Raw genomic sequence first — 27855 nt, 5'->3', positions numbered from 1 at the left:
ATGGACATATACTCAAAAAACCAAGGGAATTAGCACAAACACTACTAGAAAGTTTTCAGAAAGATATTTGGTTTTAAAATTAATATATAGAAATCAAATAGCTTTTCTATAATCAGTAACCACTTAGACAATACAATGAAAGAAGTTATCCCATTTATAAGCACAACCACAACAACAAAACGTATACCAGCTCCCATAAAGTTAATAAAAATGTGTAAGTTTTATGTGAAGAAGGCCTTGAAAATTCCTGCTAGAATATATAAGAAAAAACACATGTAAAAACATGCTTTGCTTTGAATAGCAAGATTCAATTACCAGTATTTTAATTTTCCTTAATATGTAAGATATATATATGTATAATATATGTATTATAATATATATTCCCAAGTCAACAAGACTTTTTTTGAACCTGACAATTCCACATTTAAAATGAAAAAATACGTATGCAAAATTAGCCATGAATATCTGAGCCAGATATTAAAATATATCATGAAGCCATAACTAAAGTCATTTCTGCATTAGGAAAGAAATAGAAGTTCACTGGATTAGGGTAGAGATTTAGAACACATCTAAAATACATTTTGAAATAATTTAATGTAAAATGAAGGTGATATTTCATATCAGTGGGGAAAAGATAGATTATTCAATAACTCCTGAGACAACGGGCTAGGTATTTGGAAAAAAAATAAAGTTGGATCTCAACCTAAATCGTTAACAGCAAAATCACTTCTAGATGAAACAAATATATTAAGGTGAAAAATTAGTAAAAACTATGAAGAGATAGTTGATAAATATAAATGGGTAATAACCATTAAAGGAGGTTCAACCTCACTCATAACTTAAGAAAAACCAGTCAAAGTAAAGGTGTATCATTTTTTAGCTATCAGATCTAAAGGCCATAGGATTGCATTTGTAAACACTGTGATCTGGCTGTGCTTTCTACTTTTCTGGAAAGGTTAGCCAGCATTACCACAGTTCAGTTTTAGAATGTCTGGGGAGCCTGCCTACTCACTTTTTAGCCAGTTTCCAGCTATAAGAGGTCCTTTCCTGTTAAAAACATATGAAGCTTGGGGAAGAAACATCTCATCCTCTTATCGCTAACCATCTAACTACTTAGCTGTGCATGTAAAGAATTTGTTTTCTCAAGAGATACCACATAGTTGCCTTTGGTGGGGAGGTGGGGAGGCGTGGGCTAGAGGCCTTGGAGGAGGGGGAGACTAGTTTTGAATTAGTGGCATCTATATGCCTATAGGCATGTTGGAATTTCTGACCACATGAACATTTTCATATTTTAAAAGCGCCATAGCATCTAGAATAGGGTTGGTGTTTGTCATGCTCTGTCCTGAGGGGGTGAACTGGGCTGGGATTGGGTTCAGATGTAGACACTACCCTCTAAGATTGGTCTGTGAACCAGCCAGAACGTTTTAGGAAAAGCAACCGTGACATAAGGGAATTTGCAGTCATGCCAGAACAAGCATCCGGATGTGTCATGTAGTTGGATGAGGAACTGGCATAGAAATTAGAGCAGTGTTCATGAAAGAGCGTCTGGAAAACGCAGGAAAACATGTTGGCTGTGGGCTCAAGGGATATGATGGCATCAGGGAGGATATTAAAGGAAACAATTTTGGATTGATGAAAGAAGAGGATGCTAAGCAGTGAGGCTCTCCAAGGAGGCTGCCATGTTCGGTAGTGAGTTCTCGCATTGTGAGAGCTGTTCAGAACTGAGCCTCCTGTCAATCAGGTAAGGGGAGCAAGAGAGACAGAAATCAAACTCGGGATTCTACAGACTCACAGACGTAGAGAACAGACTCATGGCTGCCAAGGGGGAGAGGGGGTTGCAGAGGGATGGATTGGGAGTTTGGGGATAGCAGATGCAAACTATTATGTACAGAATGGATAAACAGCAAGGTCCTACTGTATAGCACAGGGAACTAACTATATTCAGTATCCTGTGATAAACCATAATAGAAACGAATATGAAAAAGAATGTGTATATATATATATATATTATATATATATATAATATATATATATGTCTGAATCACTTTGCTGTACAGCAGACTTTAACACAACATTGTAAATCAACTATGCATCAATAAAATAAATTAAAAAACAAACTCAGAGTTCTTAGAGGCTGTCATAATCCATCTTGTACTCTCTGTTAGTAAGAGTCCCCAGATATTTTAAAAGACAGGAAAGGAATAGTTCTATATAAGAAAACAAACTTAAAATAAGTTTTAAAGCGAGGAGTCAGCCAACTAGTCTGTCAAGAACTATTCTGGGGAACCAGCTCTTTAAAGCAGAACCACAGCAGAATGTTTGTCACGTCTAAAGGCCACAGGACCACTTGTATTACCTTTTAGATTTTGCTTTTGCTTTGCTCTCTGATTTTTTCTAAAGATTAGCCATCTATACCACATCTCAGCTTCCTGGAAAATTGAGGGAATCAACCCTGTTCTTTTCAGCCAGCTTCCAGCTGATGGATTCCAGACAGCTGCCTGTAGGCAGCAAGAGGAGGTGTGACCTTGGGGCAAAGGTGGTAAAGCAACTTTGGTCTGACCTTCCCTTCATCACAGACCACCAAGCCCTGAAAGTGAATGTTTAATACCCTTGGGAAGATGTCTGGTCTTTGTTCCAAACAATTACTGAACTAATCTAAATTACACAAACACAGACCATTTATCAAGGCCAGCCTGCAACGAGTTGCATATCTAGGCAAAGTGTTCCCAGTACAAAGGGTGAACTCAGGATAAATAAAGCAGAAACGAGGTGCTGATTAATCAAAAAAAAAAAAAAAAAAAGACTCATTAAATATCTAACAATGGAAGAGTTTGCAGGCTGTTTACCTGAATGATTTTGTTTTATTAGTATGTAGACAAAAAGATGTTTTTCTTCTTTTATAATAACCCAAGAAACAAAACCCTTTGCAAGTTTAGATTGAGACATTTGAATTCAAAGGATTTTAACATTTTTGACAAATAAGGAAGATGTGAAGGAAAAGAGACAGCCAGCTTGAGGGAATTGGTGATAGAGACAATATTTACAACCCAGAGACCAGATCCAACTCTCCTTTTCAGGCCTTATTTCCTACAGCAATGAGAAAATTCTCTAAAAGTTAGTGGCTGTCTATTAATTGCCCCTAATTAGAACTGGGACTCTCCTTCAGTTCTACACACTCAACGGAAAAATTTACATCAAAAGTTAATATCAAATAAGCCAGTCCCCAAAAGACAAGTGTTGTATTGTTCCACTTACGTGAGATAACTGGAGTAGTCAAATTCATAGAAGCAGAAAGTTGCCAGGGGCTAGGGGCAGGGGAGAATGGGGAGTTATTGTTTAATGGCTACAGAGTTGCAGTTTGGGCAGATGAAAAAAGTTCAGGAGATGGATGATTATGAGGTTACACAACAGAGTAAATGTACTTAACACTACTGAACTTAAAAATGGTTATGATGGTCAATTTTATGTTATTTAACTACAATTTAAAATAAACAAAAAAGGTAAAGATCAATAAATGATATTCATAGATGAGAATATTATAATGACTGGCTTAAAAAGTCCACAGTTTTGCATCTGCTGTGTCACAGTCTCTCTGGAATAATATTTTTAGTGGGAAGAGCTTGGCACTAAGCTGATCATCCTTGAGTGTGTTGGGCGGACACTGAAGTGTACCATGAGTCAGGACCATGCCCATGGTCCTGGCAGGGAGTTTGGAAGCCTGATAGGGTCAGACAGGGAGGGCAGCTCAGACTGGTAAGTTGCCTGACTTGGTCGATGCTGAGCTCAAGGGTGATGGGGAGTAAATGTAAAAGCGGGTCTTATAATAGTTGAGAAGTAAGTAGGGAGAAGCCAGGCTTGCATTCAAAACCACAACTACAATGTCGCAGAACTATAGGTAACTAATTAATGCCACCGGGGAACCAAAAGTTATGATGAAAAGCACATGTCTGCTGCTCTACATATTTTTAATAATAGAGGCATTGTATTGTTTTCATATCCTCAGAGGAAAGCCAGCTGGGAGTATGATTTTCACCACGTAAAGACTGAACAGACATCCTGGGTCAGCTTCGAAGGCGTGCAGCCTGCACAATCACACGGGTCCCGTGCTCAGAGGACCTGTGCTTGGTTTAAGGCTCCGCTTCGGGGATCTCGAAATTTTTAATACTTTTTGAACAAGGGACCTGACATTTCACTTTGTGCCGAGCTCCACAAATTATGTAGCCAGTCCTGCTGGCAATAATCAGAACATCAAACGGCGACCTAGGCTAAAATATCATGGTAATGCAAAGAGGTGGGTGCACAAGCCGAATTTGGGCAGATAAGGTGTATTACCAAAAGGACTGAGGTTGGTACAGAATCTGGTGGAGTCAAACCAGGATCACAGACAGGGAAATATGTACTGTTGTATACATATGTGACTCTAAGTGTGCCTGTCGGTCCACTGCTGGGGACAGAGCCCTGTGGGTGGGCAGTGTCATTATGCAGTTCCACGGTTGCAAACCCACATTGTTCCTGCCTTTCTACTCACACCAGGAGGGAGATCCTGGATGGGAAAAGGCCAAGGTTCTCTGGTTCTCCAAGTGACTTGACCTAGGATTGCAGGGTCCCCCACGCCTCCCACCGGGACGTCTTATGGTTTACATTGCTCTTACAGCTCTTGCTGTCATTTTTCATCTTTAGCCCCCAGCAGGATGGGCCTGCCCAGATTGGGGCGCATTAAACCAGTCATCGGGTTTTAGACCAGAGATTTCAACCAGCTGGGAACTGGGAGGGGAATGGGATTTCCAAGCTGCAAGCTGGGACTTGAGGGCTGGGTGAAGGGCGGAAGGGAGAACGGGGGGCTCCTTTGGCGCCTGGCATGGTGGAAAGGAGATGGATCCACGCCCAGGGCTCTCACCAAAGGAGGACTGTTGTCTGGGCGGAGTCACCTGAGCTGAGTTGTCTGGAGGGAATTGTATTAGCTCTGAATTTCAGTTCATTTCATCGGCTCCCTTTCCTTCAGGGCATGTTCCCCTCAGTTCCTTTGTCACGTGGAAAAGCGGACAGCGAACGCAGCACCTTGACTTCAGTCTGACCTGAACTCATTTCCTGGAATTGTCACAGAGCAGATGGGACACTTTGAATAGGTTATTTTACCTCTCAGAGCTGAGTTTACATATTCTTAATTTTATAAAACAGATGAACACACTTTCATAATATTACTGTGAAGATTAAATAACATAAGATATGTCAAGTGTAAGAGCACAAAACAGATCCTAAATGACTTGTATCTATTATTAATATTATAGGCATTATAATTATCATGCAGATAGCGAAGGGCTGAAAACATATCAGACAGACTAGTACAAAAGTCTATAGGCATTAAGGTGAACAGAGAGCTATCTGTGATTCATTTACATAGTCAACGTATCATGATTATTACTTTATTTTCTGATTGTTAATGTTATTTTGTAGGTATAGATTTAATTAATTCTACATTTTAAAATTGAAAATATACTGAACAGTGAGCCTGGTACTGTTAGAGTCTCTTTTTTTCTGGTTCTGCAAATAAAATGACAATTAGGGACAGTAGATAGCTGTCCCTACTGTTAGGGATAGCTTCTTAACCTCTACTAAGGTTATTTATTTCGTGTGTAGAAAAACAGGATATTTTAAAGGTAAACGGGACCTTACAGATCATCTACTAAGGCTTCCTCTTTTAACAAATGAAGAAATTGAGATCTGTGAAACTGTGTCTTTTACAGTATTGAATTACTTTCCTCTAAAATTCTATCTGTTCAATAAAAATAGAATCATTTTATTTGTTTAATTCGGTTATCTTTAAGTAAGTTAACTTACATCACTTCAATCTAGGTTCTAGCTGGGAAACAAGACTTCTATTATTTTCTCCCCCTGCTCTCCTTTTATTACGCTCTTGAAATGATTATTTTGGATAAGTGCTTGCCAGTGTATTTAATTTATAAATAGCATGTTGCTTTAGTAATGGTGTATACCACTTGTCGTATTCCACCAGGGTGGATTTCAACTATTTTACCCGCACAACTTTCAGTTCCTGCATAATTATGTGTATTCTATGCCCTTCACTCATTCAGTGGCTAAATAGGGTTTTGGTCATTCTGCTTCAAAATACGGAGTGTGGTTGTCCATAATCTCATTTTCAAAACACACAGGCAACATACAGCACAAAAAAACACAACAGAGTCTCTCAGTCTCCCTCTCTCTCTCTCTTCCTCTTTTGCCTTTTCTCAACAGTAAAAGGACTCATAAGTCTATTTTGCTCTTAGACTCTTGCACACACTGCATGATAGCCGAGGTCTGAAGCAGCAGAACATGCTTGGTTCCTTGTTTTCTGGGCTGTGTCACTTCAGCATATGTTGCTGAGTTGCTCCTCACTGTGTCAAATGCAGCTTGACCAATTGAGAGTTGAGTGCCTGCTCTGTAGTTGACAGTCTATGTGAATCTTAACTGAGTTTTCCAACACAGGGGAAAAGATGCCATAGGCCAAATATAAGTAAAATCTTCAGCTCGCTGAAGTGGTTGTGCCTTTGCAAATGGGTGTATTAAGTAAGCATATCATTGAAAATAATGTCCCTCTGAGGGAAGCCTTGTGAGAAGAAATCATTTTGGGGGCCAATGAATTAATTTTAATTGCTTTTTGCCTGATAAGGACATTGATTTGCCATTTGTTTACACAACTGAATCTAATTTGTTTATTTGTCAATCTTCTCCATCATGATTTATATCCAGTCTATTTTTACACACACACACACACACACACACACACACACTGTGTATGTATGTGTAGTCTTGCAATTAAATCAATCTTACCTATCCTGTAATATTTTATTCCATGGTGAATAGTTTTCTAAATTAAAAGTTTGAAATTTTCCCTACAGTTTACAGATTCTGGAATGATTTCAAAGCCATGCATGTTAAACCTCTACTTAAGGTACAAAGATGTAGAAATAAATTTGAACTCAAAAAAACTCACAACCTGTGATAGACTCACAAAAATCTCTGGTGTGCTCCCAAGAATACTCTTGGGTTCAAAGGAACTTAAGTTTTAAATATTCACAGAGGAAAAAGGTATTAGTTTCTCTGAATGATTCCTATCTTTCAGCATAACCTCACAGTTTCGATGGTGTGCATTAAGTATGTATTTAGTTGTGAAGGAAATTCTCTCACATAAACCCCAAAACTTCTGTGTATGAGCATAGGAGAGCTCTGAAGAGACAATCATCAAGGTAATTAGTTAATTTTCTTATATCTGGCTCTGTTCCCAAAATAATTCAGGGTGGCGACATTCTGCAAGTAAGATGTTGCTTCCATCTTAGGGAACTTGGTGTTTTGCTTAATAATAGAGATCATTTTCTTACAAGAGTTAGTAATCATGGGACCAAAGTGACAGGACAGCATTTTTAAAAACTCAGAGAAATAGTCAGAAACCATTAGCTGTCCCTATCATCAGAATTTTTCCTGTAAATGTTTCCGTATTCAGTTCTTAGAACAATGATTTCAAATTCAGCTGTACATTAGAGTGTCCTGAGCTTTTAACCTAAGTGTCCATCAACAGATGAATGGATAAAGAAGATGTAGCACATATATACAATGGAATATTAGCCATAAAAAGAAATGAAATTGAGTTATTTGTAGTGAGGTGGATGGACCTAGAGACTGTCATACAGAGTGAAGTAAGTCAGAAAGAGAAAAACGAATACCGTATGCTAACACATGTATATGAAATCTAAAAAAAAAAAAAAAAAAAAAAATTGTTCTGATGAACCTAGGGGCAGGACAGGAATAAAGACGCAGACATAGAGAATAGACTTGACACGGGGAGGGGAAAGGGTAAACTGGGACGAAGTGAGAGAGTGGCATGGACATATATACACTACCAAATGTCAAATAGATAGCTAGTGGGAAGCAGCCGCATAGCACAGGGAGATCAGCTCTGTGCTTTGTGTCCAACTAGAGGGGTGGGATAGGGAGGGTGGGAGGGAGACGCAAGAGGAAGGAGATATGGAGATATATGTATACGTATAGCTGATTCACTTTGTTATACAGCAGAAACTAACACACCATTATAAAGCAATTATACTCCAATAAAGATGTTAAAAAAAAAAAAAAGAATGTCCTGAGCTTTTAAAAAATGCCTATATCTGAATCTCACTGTCAAGTAATTGAAGTGACTCTGTAAGGGTAGAATCCAGTGAGTCAGGAATGAGCACCATGGCCTCAGAGGGATATATTTATGCTTTATTAAGAGGGTTAATCACAAACAGGGACCAATAGAGTAATAGAAAATACTTGACTTGGCTTTTAGTTAGAATCTTACGTGGGCATTGTGATAACAAAAAAAAACCCAGAGGAACCTTTGGGAGTTGATGTGTTTGGAGGCTATAAAAAGTGTTTTTAACGGAGATTTTCTTAAAACAAGAACATTATTTAACATAAGGACAGCTCAGAAATTACCAAGGCATGCTTTAAGGTAGAACACACCAGATAAAAAGTTCTTAGTGCCTAGTAGGTCATGGCATTAAATACTGTAGTTTCAGAAACTGTATGTATAGTTATATATAGAAACTATACATATATAAAAACTATTTTTGTATTTTTTATGTTTATATCTCAATTTTTTTCTTAAATTTTCTTTGGAATGTTAATACTAGACCTAGTTACATTTAAAAGAGCAAAGGGAAAAGCATTTTGTTTCAGCTGTGGTTTCTGTTTTTGGATTAAAAAAAGGAGACTTTTTTATCTTTGGGGCAATGTGTGCTGATGGCAGGAAGGACCAAACTAAAAAGCCTCAAGACATAGAAGGAAGCTTGAGGGTAAAGCATTGAGATTATTACTATGGACCTCTTCTTCCACCAGAGTTTATTTTTCTCTACAAAGCTCACTTTTTTCTCATCCTTAAAGTGTGTTGCTTTTGTTAAAGAGCTGATTCCTTTACATCCTAGCCTGTATTTCCAGGTTTAAAGTCCTGTGCCAGTGAGATAATTAAAACAAAATTTGCGGTTGAAAGCCTTTCCCAATCACAGTGAGTACTGAAATTATATTATTAATCAAGTATACATTTTTAACACAGATCCACTGGTACAGGAGTTCAAACAAACTGTACGTTTGCCCCTCTTAAAATACTATAGGCTGATATCAATGATATGTTTCCTTATCACTTTCAAAGTCTTAGATCATAAAGTATGATGGAATATCTTCAAACTTTTGCAAATCTATGTTTAATTTTTTTCTGTGAAAGTTAATAGATAATAGATCAATTTAACTCATTCTTCGGGGCCTCTGTTATACGAATTTTCTGTTGTTTAAACAAATAGTAAGTAAATTTCTTTATTACAAACACATGTTAAAAGAAAGCCACCCTTTCAGTAAAATATGAATGAGGTAGTTATTTTAACAGCTATGAAAACTGGAATCAGGTTGTCTGGGTGCTTTGGCAGAATTTGTAATGGAGGAAATGAGGTTCCGTTTCTTGTGTGTTGGTTTAAGCAGTGCAAGCTGCTTCTTTCTAAGCTCTTGTAGTATCTCTCCATTATTAATCACAGCATGGCAATTGACATTCCTGTCAGATCAACTTCAGAGAGCTGGGTGCTGGTCTATGTCACTCCATGTGAGAATACATTCTGGAATCTACTCTTTAGGTTCCCAGACAAATGCTGAGCACTCTTTTGGAAGCAGCATCCTTCTCCCCCTGAGGGCTTAATCTGTCATTTTTTTCCTAATTTAGTAAAATGCAGCTGCTTTATGGAATAGATTCACTCAGCCGCTCACTCACTCACCCGTTCTTTCGATTTTTTTTTTTTTTTCCCATCCTCTTACTCTCTTCTCAAAACTGTGTCAGGCGCTAAGGACATAAAAGATGAATAAGACAAAGTCCTTGCCTTCAAGTTATTACAATGTAACACAGGAGAAAGACAAAATCAGCCAACTTGCCATATGCAGGGTACTCCTAATTCAGCCAGGAAAAGCAAAGATGGCATCCAAAGAAGGTCATGAGGATCCTGGCTTCGAATGTCAATGAAAGGAAATGAAATACAGGATGGAGAGAAGTAGCCAACCAATGGGTTATGTTTTCAACTGACTCAGTTTTTATCCAAAGAATAAGCTCATATCATTGATATTTTCTTAAAAATCCTCAATATTATTTTCTATTTCTTCTAAAAATAGTTCATTTCTGGGACTGGCCTATCTTCATTGGGAAAGACTTGACATACTTTTTGATTCATTCAAGTTCTACAAATAAATTTTGATTCTGGTACAGAAATCTAATTTGTCACACAGGGAAAATAATAATTACATTTTGCTTGTGTATTTTTAATAAAAATTATTTAAAAATTCAAATCAAACTATTCCATTTGTCAAAATTCAAGTGAGTTTACAACAATTAGAATATATTTTAGAGTATTTTTGACAACTCATCCCAAGTGATTTCTGAAAACAGAACTGCTTTTAGAATGAAGTTCCTGTTCTCCACACAGCACTGAAATTGGTAGATATATCACCATGGCATAAAAAAAGCTGAAATTGCATTTCACAGCAATCGCCCTCAGTAAAGCCTTTTCTGCATTGGGGTCATATAGGAGGCTAGTGAACAGCTTTATCTTCCCTTCATTTTTATTTACTTTTCTTGCCTTTTCCCCCCTTTCGTTTCTTAAGACAGACATATATGCATGATAACTAAATGGTGTAAAAAGAACATTTTACTGAAAAGAAAGTTAAGTGCTTTTAATTTGAGAATTGATTTTTAGTAGTATTAAGCTGTAAAGAGAATGTCATAGGAAGAAATTTTATGTCTTCTAGTTCTTTTGAAAATTCTGTGCAGAACCATAATCACTGGAAAAAGCATGAAATTATAATTAATCTGACCAGCATACTTATAATATATAACTTTTTATTAGTATTAAAAATAATAAAATCAGCAGACCCAAAGTAAATGGATATACAGTGCTGTTTTTATTATTATTTCCAAAGGCTGAGGTAACTAAAGTTTCATGCATGATGTTGTAAAAATTAAATGATGCACAATAATTTGAAAAATGAGTTTTTCTTATACAAGTTGGCCTTTTCAGCTCTATATTTTTGTTTAGAAGTCTATATCTTTTGGTTGATATTGCTTTAGAATGATCAAGTTTCTGTTTGAAATTAGTAATGAGATAGTGCTTTGAACTTCTCAAAATGAAAGTCTAAGACATAAAAAGATTTAGTTCTGTTTGATTTGATACTTCCTTTCCATTGGCTATTTGGAAATTACATAGACTCTACCTGGTTATTCCATTTGAGACATGTGGCATTACCCATGATCACCCAATCTGTATTTACCTTGAATCAGACATGATCAGATATGTATGGAGAACCCTAGGGGACTGGCTTGCCAAGAGTTCATTTGCATGATGGATTGAGGAAGATTTGGGGAAATAATCCATCCTATAGGAATGGAGAAGCTTGATAGAGTAGGCTATATATAGCACCAGAAAAATGGAGTGCATAGAACAGAAAGAATGACTGCAACAGGAGGCTGGATCAGCCTGATTGATACCTGACCCCAAGAAGAAGTAGAACTGGAAACATCTTCAACAGTCATTGGTTGGAGGCAAAACCAGTAATTCTAGCAGTGGAGGCAGACAGTTTCACAAAGGCTAATCAGAATCCTCAGTGTCTTTCCAGTATTTTCCTAGCAAGTTCATGAATAATATCTTTTGTGGTCAATATCTTTTGTGAGTCAGAAAAAAATAATGGAAAAGGCAGATGCTACTTGGTAAAAGCAAGAACCAAGTTCATGTGCAATTGTGAGACCCATTGGTCAACTTTCCGGTACTAGTTTATGTGTGGCAGTGTGGGGGGAGGTGATAAGGCAATTTTTTAAGAATAAGAGGTCTTGAAATGCCTTAACTTCCTTTTCCTATGTAGGTGTCTTGGGGAAGACAAATGAGTAAGATATGATACGAAAAAGAAGGACAGACTACAAGATTATATGTAAAGCAGATAAAGGAAGAGAACTGCACTTGTCAAACAACAACAAAATGAAACCCAAATTAAAATTATAAAGGCACAAAGTGTAGTTAAATTAAGCTCCTTTCATCCATTTCACATTTATAGTATTGTCTTCTGAATGAGTCTGCGGAGTCAGCAGAATCTTAGGAAGAAATAACAGAATTAACAGAATAAGGGGGATCAGAATAATGCCTCACTAGGTATTCAACTGAATTCCTATAAACTATTTTCTTCCATTTATTATATTTGGAATATTTTTTCCAGTTTCTTTCCAGCTTTGACTTCTTCTCCAAGCTGCAGACCCACATTCCACTTGTCTTCTGGACACTGCCACTTGAATATCCCACAGGAGTCTCATACTTAACAGTCAGAACTTGTTTTATGACCTTACCATTCTCCGCCAAATTGCTCTGCCTCCTATATTTTGTGGTTGTTGTTAATTATGTCACCATCTATTCAGTCTCTCAAGTAAGGAAAATAGATTTGCCTTTTGCTTCTCCCACACCTTTGGTTCTCATATGCAATATATTGACATCAGTGCCATCATTAATTTCTCAAACCTCACTCCTGCCCTCCTAACACTGGCCTCATCAAGTCTTCCATAGACTTTTACAGTAACTTCTTATCACAAGACTCTCCCCACTCTAGTCATTAATCTACCTACATTATTACTATAGTCATCTTCCTAAGGACAGTTCTGATCATGTCATTCACCAGCGCCAGAATCTCTTGTTGGCCCCATTGCATGTTGCATAAAGTCCAATCATGGAAGCATTGGAAATAAAACCCTCAGGCTCTGGCCTCTCAGTCTCATTCCTACCACTCAGATTCAACCATACCGAACTTCTCACCCTTCCCTGCACAAACCTGGCCCATTCACACTATTTTATGCTCTTTTGCTTCAGCTGGCAAAATCTTAGCCATCTTAGTCATCTTTTCAACAGGAGGACAAAAATCACCTTCTCTGGGAAGCCTTTTTGAATGCTCTCAGGCAGGATGAATTTCTTCCCCCCCCCTCTGTCCTTTGACACTTTACTTCCTACCTGCAACATAGCACTTACCATGTTTATGATGATTTCCCTATCTTGGTGTCTGCGCCCCATTAGACTGTGAGATCCTGTAGGACAGAGAAGTATCAAAAATTCTCTGTGTCCCCAGAGCCTCACAGGGAGCCTACACAATGGCTAGAGTAAGTGTTGACTATATGAATGAATAAAAAAGCATAGTGAAACAACTAAGTCAGAGGATGGACACTTAGTGTGGCTTCAGAAAGCAGAACAACAGGAGGGCAGGATCTGGCTAAATGCAGAGTAGAACATTCTAAGTGTCAGAGATTTTTTTAGGAAGTAAAAGTGTCCCTTCTCTAGAAGTGCTCGGAAGTGGTTGACCACTTATGAGTGGTTGGCTAGGCGATTTGTGCATAAAGTAAGGGGTGGCCATACTATATGCTTCTAATTCAGTTCACAAGTTGTGTTATTCTTCATTAGTATGCAGTCCTCAGATCATCTGATGACTTCGAGTAATCAGTAATAGCTGAATTTTAACCCTAGCTCTGGAAGCTTATTTCCCATAAATAACTGGGAATGTATTCAGTTGGAACTCAGCAGAGACGGGGAGAGTGGTATATCAAGCAAACACAAATGACACACTGTAATTTTTAGAGGATTGTACATAAAAACCAAAGTATCCTGTTCTTAACCTTGAGAGGAACTGGGGGTTTGCCTTTTGGTACTCTCAGTGCAGGGAGCAACTTCCTCCCACTCTTGTCTTCTAGTTTGGCATTAAGGGACATTGCCCAGCCAGAACTTGGATTGAGTCCAACCCTGTCTCCTTGTGCTAAATTGTAGATCTAATATCTCTGTGGTTTTATAATAACATAAATAATTATAATGCATTGTTTTTATATAACACCTTTCTCTAAGGAACATAAAGTGCTGCATGGACGTTATCTCATTAAATCTCACAGTGCACTGGGGACATTGAGAGAACGCAGGTGATATTGTATCCCCTTTGAACCCAGAGTTGAAGAGGAATTGCTTCAACCAAAAGTAAATAAAAGCAAGATTGAATAAAAGCAAGATTTATAAGACAGTATAAGGTTAGAGTTTAAAGAAAGAAATTGTTGGAATTAAAGAGAGATTTAAAAAAAGAAAGGAATTGCTCTGAAAAATGTGAAAGTGTCTAGAGTGTGTTTATAAATATTTGTAGCTACAAAATTAAAATAATATATGAACACTTTAGAAATTTGAAAAGCAAGGGCTTTTTAAACCATCAGTAATTTTACTGCAATACAGAACAAATTTGGTATATTATCTCCATATCTTTGCTAGCTTTTTGTTTGGTTTGTTTTTTAACACAGTGTATATGCAAGATTACTCTTAGAATTATAGTGTATATTCAATTTTATATTATGTATTTTTAACTTAACAATATATCATAAAGTTTGCATGGTTTTAATTCTGAGAAGCTTGTATAATTGTCCATGGAATGATAGACCATAATTTGTTTCACTCTTCTATCATAAGATTGTTTCCACTTTTTCACTTTATTGAGTAACAATAAATTGAAACTCTAGCTTTATTCATAAGGATTTTTATATTTTAAGTTATTTCCTTAGCAGAAAGATTTCCACATGTAGAATTATCAGATTAATATGGATGTATAAGCATGTTAAAGCAAGTCTACATAAACATACTCCAAAATTAACAAATAAGTCAGAAAAAGAAATAGTAAGAAAATAAATCTATCTAAAGACTTACTATGTTTATAAGTTGGCAAAGCAGCCACTTTAAAAGTGGAAAAGTAAGCAGTATTTGTCTATGCACAAACAAGTGTTTTGATTTTATTTTCCACCATGTCTATATTTAATTACTTTGATAGTGTGAAACCAGATAGAAAAGAGAAAGATGACTCTCATAGAAAACACAGATTTGTACCAAATGTAGGAAAGTAGATTTACTTGGATAGAACAGATAATTTCTCTGTCATTTTAATTTACATGGCCAAATGTTCTCTGAAAATAATTAGATATGTGTGCATATACCAACACATGAAGTCCCATTTCAAGGAGGTAAATAAGATTGTAGTTTTCTTATTAATTATAGAAGCATTGGAGGAAATGGTATGCACATAGCTATTTTCAGTGGTGAGTTGTTATATGGTTATCTGATTTATGCCATAGTCGTTTACCAAAGTAATTACCTCAAGACTGAATCAGGAAGGAATAGAAAATATGAACAGACCAATTGCCAATAATGAAATTGAATCATTAATTAAAAAAAAAAAAAAAAAACTTCCCAACAAACAGAAGTCCAGGACCAGACATTTACAGGTTAGTTCTTCCAAACATTTAGAGAAGAGTCAAACTATTCCAAAAAGATTGTAGAGGAAAGAACACCTCTGAACTCTTTCTACAAGGCCAGCATCACTCTGATAATAAAACCAGACAAAGATATCACAAAAAAAGAAAATTATGGGCCAATATCACTGATGAACATAGATACAGAAATCCTTAACAAAATATTAGCAAACCGAATCCAACAATACATTAAAAGGATCATACACTGTGATCAAGTGGGATTTATCCCAGGGATGCAAGGATTTTTCAGTATCAACAAATCAATCAACCTTAACAAATTAAAGAATAAAAATCATATGATCATCTCAATAGATGCAGAAAAGCATTTGACAAAATTCAACATTTATTTATGATAAATCCTCTAAACAAAGTGGGTATAGAGGGAACATACCTTAGCATAATAAAATCCATATATGACAACCTTACAGCTAACATCATAGTCAATGGTGAAAAGCTGAAAGCAGTTCCTGAAGATCAGGAACGAGCTAAAACTGCCCACTCTTGCCACTTTTTAATCCAACATAGTATTGGAAGTCCTAGCCACAGCAATGAGACAAGAAAAATAAATAAAAGTAATCAAAATTGGAAAAGAAGTGAAAGTGTCACTGTTTGCAGATGACATGATACTATACATAGAAAATCCTAAAGACAGACACCAGTAAAAAACTATTAGAACTCACCAATGAATTTGGTAAAATTGCAGGATATAAAATTAATATACAAAAATCTGTTGCATTTCTATACACTAATAATGAACTATCAGAAAGAGAAATTAAGAAAGTCCCATTCACAATTGCATCAAAAGGAATAAAATTCCTGGGAATAAATCTAACTAAGGAGGTAAAAGATCTGTACTTGGAAAACTGATGAAAGATATTGAAAGGGACACAAACAGATGGAAAGATACACTGTGCTTATGGATTGGGAGAATTAATATTGTTAAAATTATCATACTACCCAAGACAATCCACAGAGTAAATACAATCCCTACCAAAATACCAATGAACTTTTCACAGAACTAGAACAAATTAGTTTATGACCTTGAATAACCAAAACAAGCTTGAGAAAGAAGAACAAAGCTGGAAGAAGAACAAAGAGCATTCCCTGATTTCAAACTACAGTACAAAGCTACAGTAGTGAAAACAGTATGTTACTGGCAGGAAAACAGACATACAGATCAATGGAATAGAATAGACAACCCAGAAATGAATTCACACTTATATGGGCAATTAGTCTATGACAGTATGATTTCACTTATACGCAGAATCTAAAAACAAAACAAATGAACAAGCATAACTTACAGAAGCAGAGTCATAGATACAGAGAACAAACGGGATGATGACTAGACTTGTGATCATTTTGAAATGTATAGAAATATGGACTCACTATGTTGTCTGCCAGGAACTAACATAGTTTTGTAGGTCAACTACACTTCAAAAACAAACAAACAAACAAACAAACAAACATAGAAAAAGAGATCAGATTTGTGGCTACCAAAGGTGGGGGGTGAGGAGGAATTAGATGAAGGCAGTTAAAAGGTACAAACTCCAGTTACAAGAAAAATACGTACTAGGGATGCAGTGTACAACATGATAAAGCTAATTAATACTGCTGTACATTATATACAAAATTTGTTAAGAGAATAAATCCTAGAGTTCTCTTCACAAGGAAAAAGATTTTCTATTACTTTAGTGTTGAATCTATATGAGGTGTTGGATGTTCACTAAATTTGTGGTAATCAAATCATGACATATGTAAATCAAATCATTATGTTGTATACCTTAAACTTATGCAGTGCTATATGTCAATTATATCTTAATAAAACTGGGGGAAAAAGTGGACTTGTGAATGATGATCCTTAGATAACCTAAAGTTAGATAAACCAAAATTATTCACTGGGAAAAGTTCATTTGGTCTGTGTTTAAAACCAGTAACTCCTCAAATTATAGCAAAGGTGAGCAATTTATATGGCTCCATCCTATTCCTACAGCATGGTGATGATCTACACACTCTCAATAGCCTGTGGTTACTGTGAAAATGGAAGATAAGAAATGATTGGTTAATTCACTTGTTCTCTCAATGTTTGAATAGAAACTCCTACTGAGGACCTGTTTAATGCCTCTGTTATTATGCTTCCATATTTTCCTGCAAGTACTGTTTAACTTGTTTACTTCTTCTCTAGGGAATGAGCTTCTTGAATTTTGATTTATATCTTTGGTATCCCACAGCCTTGTACAGTTTCTGACACACTGTAAGCACCTTGTAAATATTGATGAATAATTAAACCATGAATGGTTTTTACTTCCTACTATGTGTTTAGCATTATGCTGAGGACTGAGAGAAACATAAAGAAGTGTACCTTCAAGAAGCATATAATCAACACATAAATATGAAAAGTTAATGAACATCATGCAGTAGTATATCATGTAGTTATAACAGAAGATTCTTTGGTGCCAGCACTGAAGAAAATAGCCAAGAAGAGTTACATAAACCAAAGACTGTGACATTGAGATGGTTAAGTGAGTGATGGATGGGCATGGCCATGCAAGTTAACCCAGAAGTATCAAGGTCTATTTCCATCATTATGTTATTCATGTCTAAATTGCCCACTAGACTATAAGAGCCAAGAAATCATAGTGCACATAGGCTTTTGTTCACCATTGTATCGCTAGGACCAAGCAGAGTACCTGGCATAAAGTAGAGAATTGAGCACTTGCTTTGCATAATATTCTCTGTTTTTTGTGTGGCTGGATCAGTCCCATCCTCAGTTCTCAGATCAGGTATCACCTCTTCCAAGATGCCTTCCTGTGTGGCCTCTTTGTTATTCTCTTTCTCAGTCTTCAGTTTATTTCCTTCAAAGCACTTATTACTTCTTATTTCATTTAATTGACACTAAGTCTTTCATCTTTTGCTCCCTCTAGACTTAAGCTACTTGAGAGCAGGGACTCTGTTGGTTTGTTTTGGTCCCTGTTGCATCCATAGCATATATCACAGTACCTGGTACCTTTCACTGGAGAGGTTTTATCCACCAAAAGATCTTCTCTAACCCTATCTAAAGTAGCTTCTGCTAATCAATCATCCTGACTTATTTTCTCTTTAGCACTAATCATTTTCTGAAATTATTCTGTTTGTGTGTTTATGCTACATTCAAACTGTAAACCCCATGAAGGCAGAGCCTAGAACCAGATCTACCTGGTTCCTTACTGTATTGCCAATGCGGAGAAAAGGGGCTGACACAACCAATTGCCATGTGTACAAATATTTAGTAAATAAAAGATGTGGCATGAAAGGAAAAGACAAGATACATTTCTTTTAAAAAAGGCAAAAAAAAAAAAAAAAAAGAGGGGGATTAGCTTTCAGCCAGGATAGCAAAACAAGTGTTAGCTTAGAAATGGTGGTGGCGGAAGTGAGGTCTACTTTTAATGGAAAATAACGACTGTAGAAATCACAGAGTAGGGAGGAGGGAAAAGAAACAAACAATTGTGGCCAACTCATTGGCTCCCTTAGGACTCAATGAGGGAGACAATAAAACAAAAACAACAACAAAAAAAAAAAACAATGGTTAAACTAAGACAGTAATAGGTTATTTACAGGCAGGACATGCTAAATTCCTACTCACCTTCCTGAGTGTGGTATAAAGAACACCGGGTATGAGGCTGGGAAGACCTGGGTTTGGCTCCTACTCTTCCACTTATTACCTGTATGATAGTGGGTAAGTCTGGTACCTTCTCTGAACCTGGGTTTCCATAACTGCAAAATGGGAAAAAGAAAACCTACTTCATACCATTGTTTTAAAGATAAAATAAGGAAATGTATGTAAATAGGTATGCTGGTGTGGAGCCTGTTTCATTTAGCTCATTGAATAGTGGCCGTTGTCATAACAGTTCACCACTTACAGTGCCCAGCTGGAGGTGTGGCAAGCAGAATATTTGATAATATTGTAAAAAGAAATCCATTTCCTTACATTTAAATCACTTTAGAGGGCATATCTTTATTTTGGACCATAGCATGAGTAAACTATTGATCATGCTATATAATTGTCAGTGAAGGAATGCTAAATCATAAACCACTGACTTGAAAAAGAAAAATAGAAAAACTGTTAATTATGCTCATATTTATTCTTTCCCATTGTACGTAATTGAGCTCAGAAAGTACAATTGAAATCTTTCACTGATTCTGAGTTAATTAGCATCTCTTGCAGGTGCTTACATTAAAACACCCAAACATTCTTCATCTGTATTGTTTCCAAAGAAGAGATATGAAGAAGTCTGCATTTCTGGCTAAGGCAATCCTGTATCTGTACTGAAAAGCAAATGATACATGATTAGTTGAAGTTTTTAATATGGGTGTGTAGTTGTTAAAGAGTGGATTTATTATTTAAAAGAGAAACACAATATTAAAAGTCCTGGTATCTCTGAATTAGGAGTGGGGGTGGGGATCTGTCAGCATGTCATAACTTTGTAAAACAATTTGGAACCGTTTTCAGAAAACTAATTTCTGAAGATAGTCTATTGCCTGAACAGTTTCATAATGATGTTGATTTGCCAACTTCTCCTCTAGTGAGAGGTAATGAATCAAGTGCACCTGGGTTTATACAGGAAAAATAGCATATTAATTGATTTATGTCTATGTGTTGCAGATATCCATAAAGCAAAGCCTTTGGCAACTGGCAAATGTAATAATTTCACATTTACCTATGACTCACCAAGTACAATCCAGTGCTTGAAGGCAAAATTTTGTGTTTTATTTTTAGTTTTTATGATTGCTTTCATGTAGCTTCTCTGTGCATTAAAAGTCAATTTTCAGAACCATAGGCTTACCAATTTTTACAAATAAAAATGTTAGGAGATATTATCCTGAGGTACCATAAAATTATTTTCTGATAATTTTTACCACCTTCCCAAAGTTCACTGTTACTTTGTTTCCACATATGCTTAAGGATAGTTTGTAATATTTCTAAATATGACGCATTTCATTAGAAATCTGATATATTACACAGAGATGTTATATGGAGCTTCATCCTCATAACATTACCAATGTATTTTTCAATGTTGTTTACACGGATAATTCTGTTTAAAATCAAATATCAAGATGGGCTTTGAATAGATTATTAATAATGTTACATTTATGAAAATCATGTCATCTTCTACCTGTCATAATTATGAGCAAGAAGAATTAATCCTTGAAGTAAGGGGTGCCCAGTAACATAGTAACTTAGTCCACTGATATACAGAACAAGGAAGACTTGAGATAAAATAAAATAGTTTTTTAGATAACTATGCAGAATATATATATTTTATATATACATTACATAGAATTATACTATACATATGTATATAGATAAACACAAGAAAGAAAACTATAAGGATAATGTTTGTTATAGTTCTCTTTCTCATGTTTTTGCACTGCCTCGAGTCGCCTACGTAATATAAAATTTTATCACTTAATGATATGTCCAGCCACAATGTGTTAACAGCACAAATCTCACTGTCATACAACTTCCAAAGAAACATAAAAGTTTTGTCTTTTTAAGAAGTTGCAAAGTTTGATAGCCAACACTAGTGGGCACTAAATCATCCCCCAATCCATCCTGTTTTCCAATGCAGTGATATAGGAGTCTGCCATCAGAGTGCCTATGTATGATGAAAAATTTCCTCATGTGAGAAAACCGAAGTGCAAAGAAGTTGGGGAGATATTATTCATTACTAGAAATATTCTAAGTTTAGAGACAAATCTATGCATTGGCAGTAAAAATTCTAAGATGGTCATAAACCATCTAGAGTTAAATGTGCACCTCAACCTGCATATTTTGCAGGCTTTGTCAATGACTCGCAGGATAAACGTAGACCCGCTGCCATTATTTCACTTTGCAGTGGAAGTGAGACAGGATTCCTTCTTCGGGTGCTGCAGGTACCAACATTATTTCAAGATGAGCTACAACATACCACTTAAAGGAAAGTTTCCATTACAGATAAGTTAGCATCCAAAGGAAACACATATTGGCATGACAGTTGGCTTTTAGGTGGGAAGATAATTGCAACATTAGAGCTTAATGAAAAAAAGTCATGAACAAGCTTGGTATGGTATAAAAAATATCTTTGGAGTCAGACTGACCTGATAACCAATCCTTTTGGTACCCATTGTGCAGCATTGGGCAAGCTACTTGACTGTTCTCTTAGCCTCAGTTTACTTCCTTATAAAATGAGAAAAAGCTTACTTGCCATATATATTTGCATGTGGTTTACAGTGGATCAAATGCTTGACACAGAGCAAGTTTATGATAAATGTTGGTTTGCTTTGTCTGAATAGCATATGAAAATAAAGTCAATCTCCTAAACAGGGTTTGCTTTCTCCTAAATAGGATTCTCAATAAGGGGGGTGCAGTGAAATACAGTTCAAGGTGTACTGATTGAATTTCATCTAATCTTTTCTCTACCAGTTGTCTGTTGGGTAATATGGGAAGAATCTAGTGACCTCACTGACCCTCACTGTCTATATCTGCAAAAGGAAGAGTGTAATTTCTTTCTTTATTAATGCCATTAGATATTCTTTGAGAATAAATGCTTTGCCTATAGTCAGCATTCAATAAGTGTTGAATTAGTTGAATAATAGTGTGATACTATCCTATGTGGAAGTTGCGTGAGTTACTGGAAACTTCTGCAAGAAATATAGACTTCTCATTTGCTCTAAAAGTGCTATGTGGACTCTATAATCCAAGCCCACTGTAATCACCTCGGGCTTTTCTGAATGCATCGTGTCAGTATAAGGACAGGCAACTGCTAACATGCGTGTAAGGCTTCTTTACCCCAGCTTGGAAACTTGTTTTCCAAAAAGACCCTGAGGGTGGTAGAATCTCTCTCACATAGGTTCCCAACAAGGAAAACAACGCATTTTAGGTTTTTCTTGGCCGTTGACCTCTGGACTAAAAATAGGTTCAGAAAACTTTTCAGTTCACTGAGGGTATAATTCTCCAACAACAAAATGTATTTTATTGTTTCCATCCCTCCACCCTGCCTCTATATATCTTGTTTGCCTAGTCTATCCTCTCTTACTTGAAGGTTGATAATTTTTCTCTAGAGCTCAGAGGATGAACACTCTTGACCTAAAACACATTGAAGAAAGGCGTGGGATGTCTGGCAGTTCAAATCCATTGCTCTAAAGGTTTTACTTTCTGTTCGTGTTATCACTGGGTGGTTCGTGGGGGTCAGAGGCAGACATTCTGTGATTGTCTTTACTGAGAAAGATGAAACAGAAGGAAATCACATTGGTAGAGCAACAAGGATCCAGCCTATTGTTTCTAAAAGTCTGCTACATTCCAGATACAATTAACTTAGCCTAGCGTTGTTTTGTTTTTTCAGGAAAACAGCCATTTTGACTTCACAGACAGTGATAGTCAAAATATTTAACTACTGATACAGTGGAGGTATTCATCAACCAGAATGGACACCAGCTGTAAACAATCAGCACATGCACCCTGGTGCACACCAGCTTTTAACTTTAGCCTTTGCAGAAGCTACTTAAAATATAAAAACGATATTTCAGGTCCCACTCAGAGTCCCTTATCCTGCCAAAATTGACTTTATTTGACACTAACAAATTTATTTGAAATTAACAGAATCACAGTCTCTCTCCAGTTACTGCCTCTTTACTCTGTTCCCACTCACAGCAAAGCTCCTCATAAGAGTTCTGTAATTATTGTCTCTACTTCTCACTTCCCATTTCCTCTTGAACCAGCTGCAGTCAGGCCTTTGTCTCCAACATCAGCTTCCTCTGGAGCTTGGAGGTCTTATCGAGATCAACAACTCCTGGGACTTCCCTGGCGGTCCAGGGGTTAAGATTCCATGCGTGGGGCGCGGGTTCCATCCCTGGTAGGGGAACAAAGATGCCGCACCGTGCAGCCAAAACAAACCCCACAACCGCTCTCCTACAGTACTGAATCCTATGGTTAACTTTCAGTCTTCTTACTTTCAGCTGCATTCAACAAAGTTGACCGCTTCTGCCTTCTTGAGACACTTTTCACTTAGCTTCTAGGATGCACTTTCTCCTGTTCTTCTTTTTTTTTTTAAAAAAAAAAAAAAAGATGTGCTAGAAACTTAAATGATTTTTTTTTCCATATTTTAAATTTATTTATTTATTTATTTATTTTTGGCTGTGTTGGGTCTCCGTCTCTGCGAGGGCCTTCTCCAGTTGCGGCAAGTTGGGGCCACCCCCCATCGCGGTGCGCGGGCCTCTCACTATCGCGGCCTCTCTTGTTGCGGAGCACAGGCTCCAGACGCACAGACTCAGCAGTTGTGGCTCACGGGCCTAGTCGCTCCGCGGCATGTGGGATCCTCCCAGACCAGGGCTCGAACCCGTGTCCCCCGCATCAGCAGGCAGACTCTCATCTCCTGTTCTTCTTATACACCATTCTTGCCTTGTTTTCCGTACTGGCTTCTCCTCTTCCAACTTCCAAATGTCAGAGTGCCTCACTGGTCAGTCCCCAGCTCTCTTCTCTTGGCTTTCTGTACTCCCTTTCTAGATGATTTCATCCAGCTTCGTGGTTTTAGATCAGTAGGTGCACGGGTGACTTCCACACGACATCTCCCGTCTTGATCCCTCCCCTACGCTTCCCAACTGCCTGCGCAATACCTCCACTTGATATATAGCGTGTTCTAAATAGACCTCTGGATTTCTTACCCACCTCCCTATCTGCTACAAGTTTATTGGTTCCCCAAATTCTCCCTTCTCAGTAAACGATGCTGTCATTTACCAGTTGCCGGAGCAACTGGTAAGTTCAGAAGCTCAGCTGGTGACACTTCAAAATACATCTTGATCTGAACACCTGACCACCATTGTTTAACCACCATCATCTCGCACATAATTACTACAGTTGTCTTTAAACTGGACTTTATTCCACATACAGCCAACCTCCCACTCTCCACATCACTCACACTCCTATAGCCACTCTATCCTTGCTGTTTCTTGGGCATTCCCAGCTCATTTCCTCCTCAGGGCCTTTGCATGTGCTCTTCCTTCTAGCTGATCAGCTCCTCCTCCAGAGATTTACAGAGCTTGTTCTTTCATACCAGTCAGCACTCCATACAGAGGTCATCCTCAAAGAGGCTTTCTTTTGACTAACTAAACTAGTACCCACCCCTAACTCACCACTCTCCAACCCCTTACCCTGTTTTATTTTCTTTAAAGCATTTATCTCTATTTGACACCATATTTTATTGCTATTTGCTGATTGACTGGTCTCTCTTCTATTAGAATATATGCTCCATGAGACATTCTTGACAAAAAATTATGAAAATAGAAATGAACTTATTGCAAGAAACACTAGAGGCCCTTTACCTCAACCACCCATCTGATATTTAGATCAACTTCATACCCTCTCTATTGTTTGTGAAGTGAGTATTTTTATATTGAATCACATTTATCCACTGATCTCCACTATTATTAATTTTTCATGGAGAAAAATGACTTCAATATTAAATAAAAATTTTACCAAGGACAATATCTACTCTTTTGACAGTATGCAATTAATTTTCCTATATAGCCTATAGAAGAAATTAGTCATTCAGACAATTGAATGTGACCATTCCTGGCAGCATGCATAGAGCCAGAACAGATACTGGAGCAGTGACATTTTATACCAAATGTCCAAATACAATAAAGCACAGAATAAGCAAGGGCTGTGTGCCATTGGACTGCAGCCAGTGTCTGAAAAATAACATGAAAGTATGCTGTCTAAAAATTTCCTTCCACTAGATTTCACTCTTTCCTCTTTAGGAAAAGAGGAGTTATCAGGAGTTCTCATTTAATTAAAAAAATATCGATTTATTATGTAGCTAATATTCACTCTTCTTAAGAAGTGCAAAGTAGGTCAAGTTGCTGTTTGATGATGGATGGAAGACTTTATCCAAAAGGATCTATCATTGAGTTATGCCACTGTGTTTCTTTAGACTTTGCACTAGCTTTAGTTGTCAGCAACTTGTCCTAGTCAATGGTTTGTCTACACACCTCCACACACATATACACATAGGAGTCTCTAAAATGTCAAGCACTCTTTCCTTGCATATTGGTGAACTCTATTGCCCTAGTGAGGGATATTGATTTCCTATTATTCCTAGATGCCACATGATGCATTTCTATTAGTTGTAAACACTTACAAGACTGACTTTTATTTTCTGCTTCATCACATCAGTCTGCCAGGGCAGGACATCTGTAAATGAGACCCAGTGCATTTCATCAGACATTCTTCCACCTTGGTGCTTAAAATAATGATGCTTTCAAGCTGTCTAAATATAAAAAACTTGTCTTTAACAACCCACTGCTATCTTGCCAGAGCCTCACGGTAAAGTCTCTTAAAATAACAAACTACACTCACTTCTCAAATCTACTCTGGGCTTGACTTATTTGCTTTTTCTACAGGCACTAAACTGTTACTTATATCTCATTGATGTACGTTGGCTTCAGAATTAGCCAGGAAAATTCCTATTGGCCTTTGCAAGTAAGAAAGATTACTGATGAAGAAAATACATTAAACCACACTACAAAATAGGCCTTCAGGATGAATTAGATTGTTTGGACAACGACAATTTTGAGAGTTCATTGGTATCTTAGAATGCATAAAAAACACATGTCAACTTCTTTAAACATTTTAAGTAAGGATTTACAGTTTGACTTGGATTTGTTTTAGTGATGAATGAGATCTGCTGTCTCTTCTACTTGTTGAAAAAAGCCTACTTCAACCAGAAAGCCAAGATTTTTCCCCAGAGGTTTTAAATCTTTTAAATAGCATATGCGACTCCTGAGAGAGAACTCCAAAAGGTTATGGAATTCATTTGCCATTGAGGGGAAAAAAAACCAATAGTGAATATTGAGAGAAAATAAGAGTATAACTTATAAGAAAAGAATATTTGTCAAAAGATATTTAAGAAGTAACCTGCTGGTCTTTCTCTTTAGTACATCCTTCACATTTACTGCAGGGTGTCTCTGATATTCAACATTGCCTTGACCACCTTCCTGGCATCATCCACTGTGGGAAATGATCCCCCATATTTTTTTAATCACATGTTGGTTTACATTCTCTTTCTTTGTTCTCTGACTTGGTTGGACGTGTCTCATGAGCTTCTTTACATTTATATGATAACTAAAATATGTCTTGGATCATCCCAATGAGCATTTTTACTAATTTTCCAAACATTAACTGCCTCATCTCACAACATTTACATTTGACCACTTTCTTCCTCCCATTATCCACTCTCTCTTCTCCTCTGTGATCTTTGGCAAATGGCTTTATCTTTAGGTTACTCTCTGTGTAATTCCAGTATACCTTGTTTATAGGGAAAAAATAAAGCAACAATTTTCTTTCATAATAAAGAATCTCAGTTTGATGTGTAATATTATTTATAAAAACAAGTATTTTTTGTCTCTGTTTACCTAAATTCCATTTACATGAAACCAAAAAGAGATGGTTGTATATCTTTAAATTTCAGAGAGCTCCATTCATCAATTCAACAAATATTTGAGTTCTTACTATATGCTGAGTACTACTTCAGATATGGGGAATATAACAGTGAACAAAACAGGAAAAATTTCTGTATGCTCCTTGTAGTTTACATTCCAATGGGAGAGGCAGGTAATAAACAAACAAATGAGCAACACCTACTATATGTCAAGATATCCAAGGATTTATTCAGCTAAGTGACACCACGGCAGTTTTGTTAATTAAGAGAAGCATAGGGTTACTGAAAGAAATCAGGCACTCGAGATTCTTAATAAGAAACAAAAATATCACCCAAAGCATGAGTACAATTCTTCAGGTCACCACTGCTCACTGTCATCTTAAATCTTGTTGCTAGGACATAGTAAGCATAGAAAAGCTAAGGACACTTTACAAGCTGGGGACATTTTTGGTAGAATGATATTCTGATATTCATGGATCTAAATTCAGTTCTGAATAGGAGAAATAGAAATTAACAAAGAGAAAGAAGCATATCTGTAAAGTTGGTTTTTGAAATTATTTAAAGCTTTATAATCTAATTCCTATGAAGAGGAGATATACAAATTATTACATTGAAAAATGTTGATATTTTATTGGTATTTAGGAATCTATTGTCATTCTATTCTAAGTGGTTATCAATACCTTTTGTTAAACTATAATCTAATTTGCATCTTAAATTTCTCAAAAACCAGGTGGACAGTCTTTAGCCTCCAAAATACGACTTTTGTTCTGATACCATGGTTTCATTTTTGCAGGGTAGAGTACTCAGTGTTATTACATTTTTATCCTTTAATGCTTCTCTAAATAGAAATGGGGTCCATTCATTTGATTTGGGAAATTGAATGCCAGTTGGGGAATTCAAAACCATGTTGGTTTCAAGCTTGAGTTCCTCTGCACAGTACCAAGTTCTTTTCCTTGGCCCCAAGGCATGTGTCTCAATGAGAAAATGTGGGGAAATGATGAATCGAGGATATCCTGAGACCATCTTGCCTAGATACTTAAC

The 27855-nt window shown here is 36.8% G+C and overlaps 1 protein-coding gene across 7 annotated transcripts in view; it reads left to right on the top strand.

Annotated features, from left to right (window-relative positions):
* Positions 1 to 27855, top strand: part of TMEM117 (transmembrane protein 117) — a 535157-nt gene that overhangs the window by 482113 nt on the left and 25189 nt on the right. The window contains exon 7 of one of the 7 annotated variants that reach the window (XM_057556900.1): positions 22723 to 22785. The exons of 4 other annotated variants lie outside the window; for them this stretch is intronic. In XM_057556900.1, the coding sequence (XP_057412883.1) occupies positions 22723 to 22770 (48 nt within the window). In that variant the 3' untranslated portion in view covers positions 22771 to 22785. Of the gene's footprint in view, positions 1 to 11922; positions 11971 to 12270; positions 14384 to 22722; positions 22786 to 27855 lie in introns of those variants that run through there. 2 more of the 7 variants (XM_057556896.1, XM_057556901.1) reach the window with 2 other exon arrangements.

The sequence above is a fragment of the Balaenoptera acutorostrata genome, chromosome 11 (assembly GCF_949987535.1).
Source record: "Balaenoptera acutorostrata chromosome 11, mBalAcu1.1, whole genome shotgun sequence".
In the NCBI taxonomy this organism is placed as follows: domain Eukaryota; kingdom Metazoa; phylum Chordata; class Mammalia; order Artiodactyla; family Balaenopteridae; genus Balaenoptera; species Balaenoptera acutorostrata.
The sequence above is the reverse complement of the archived record's forward strand: the minus strand, read 5'-3'. Positions and strand labels throughout refer to the sequence as shown.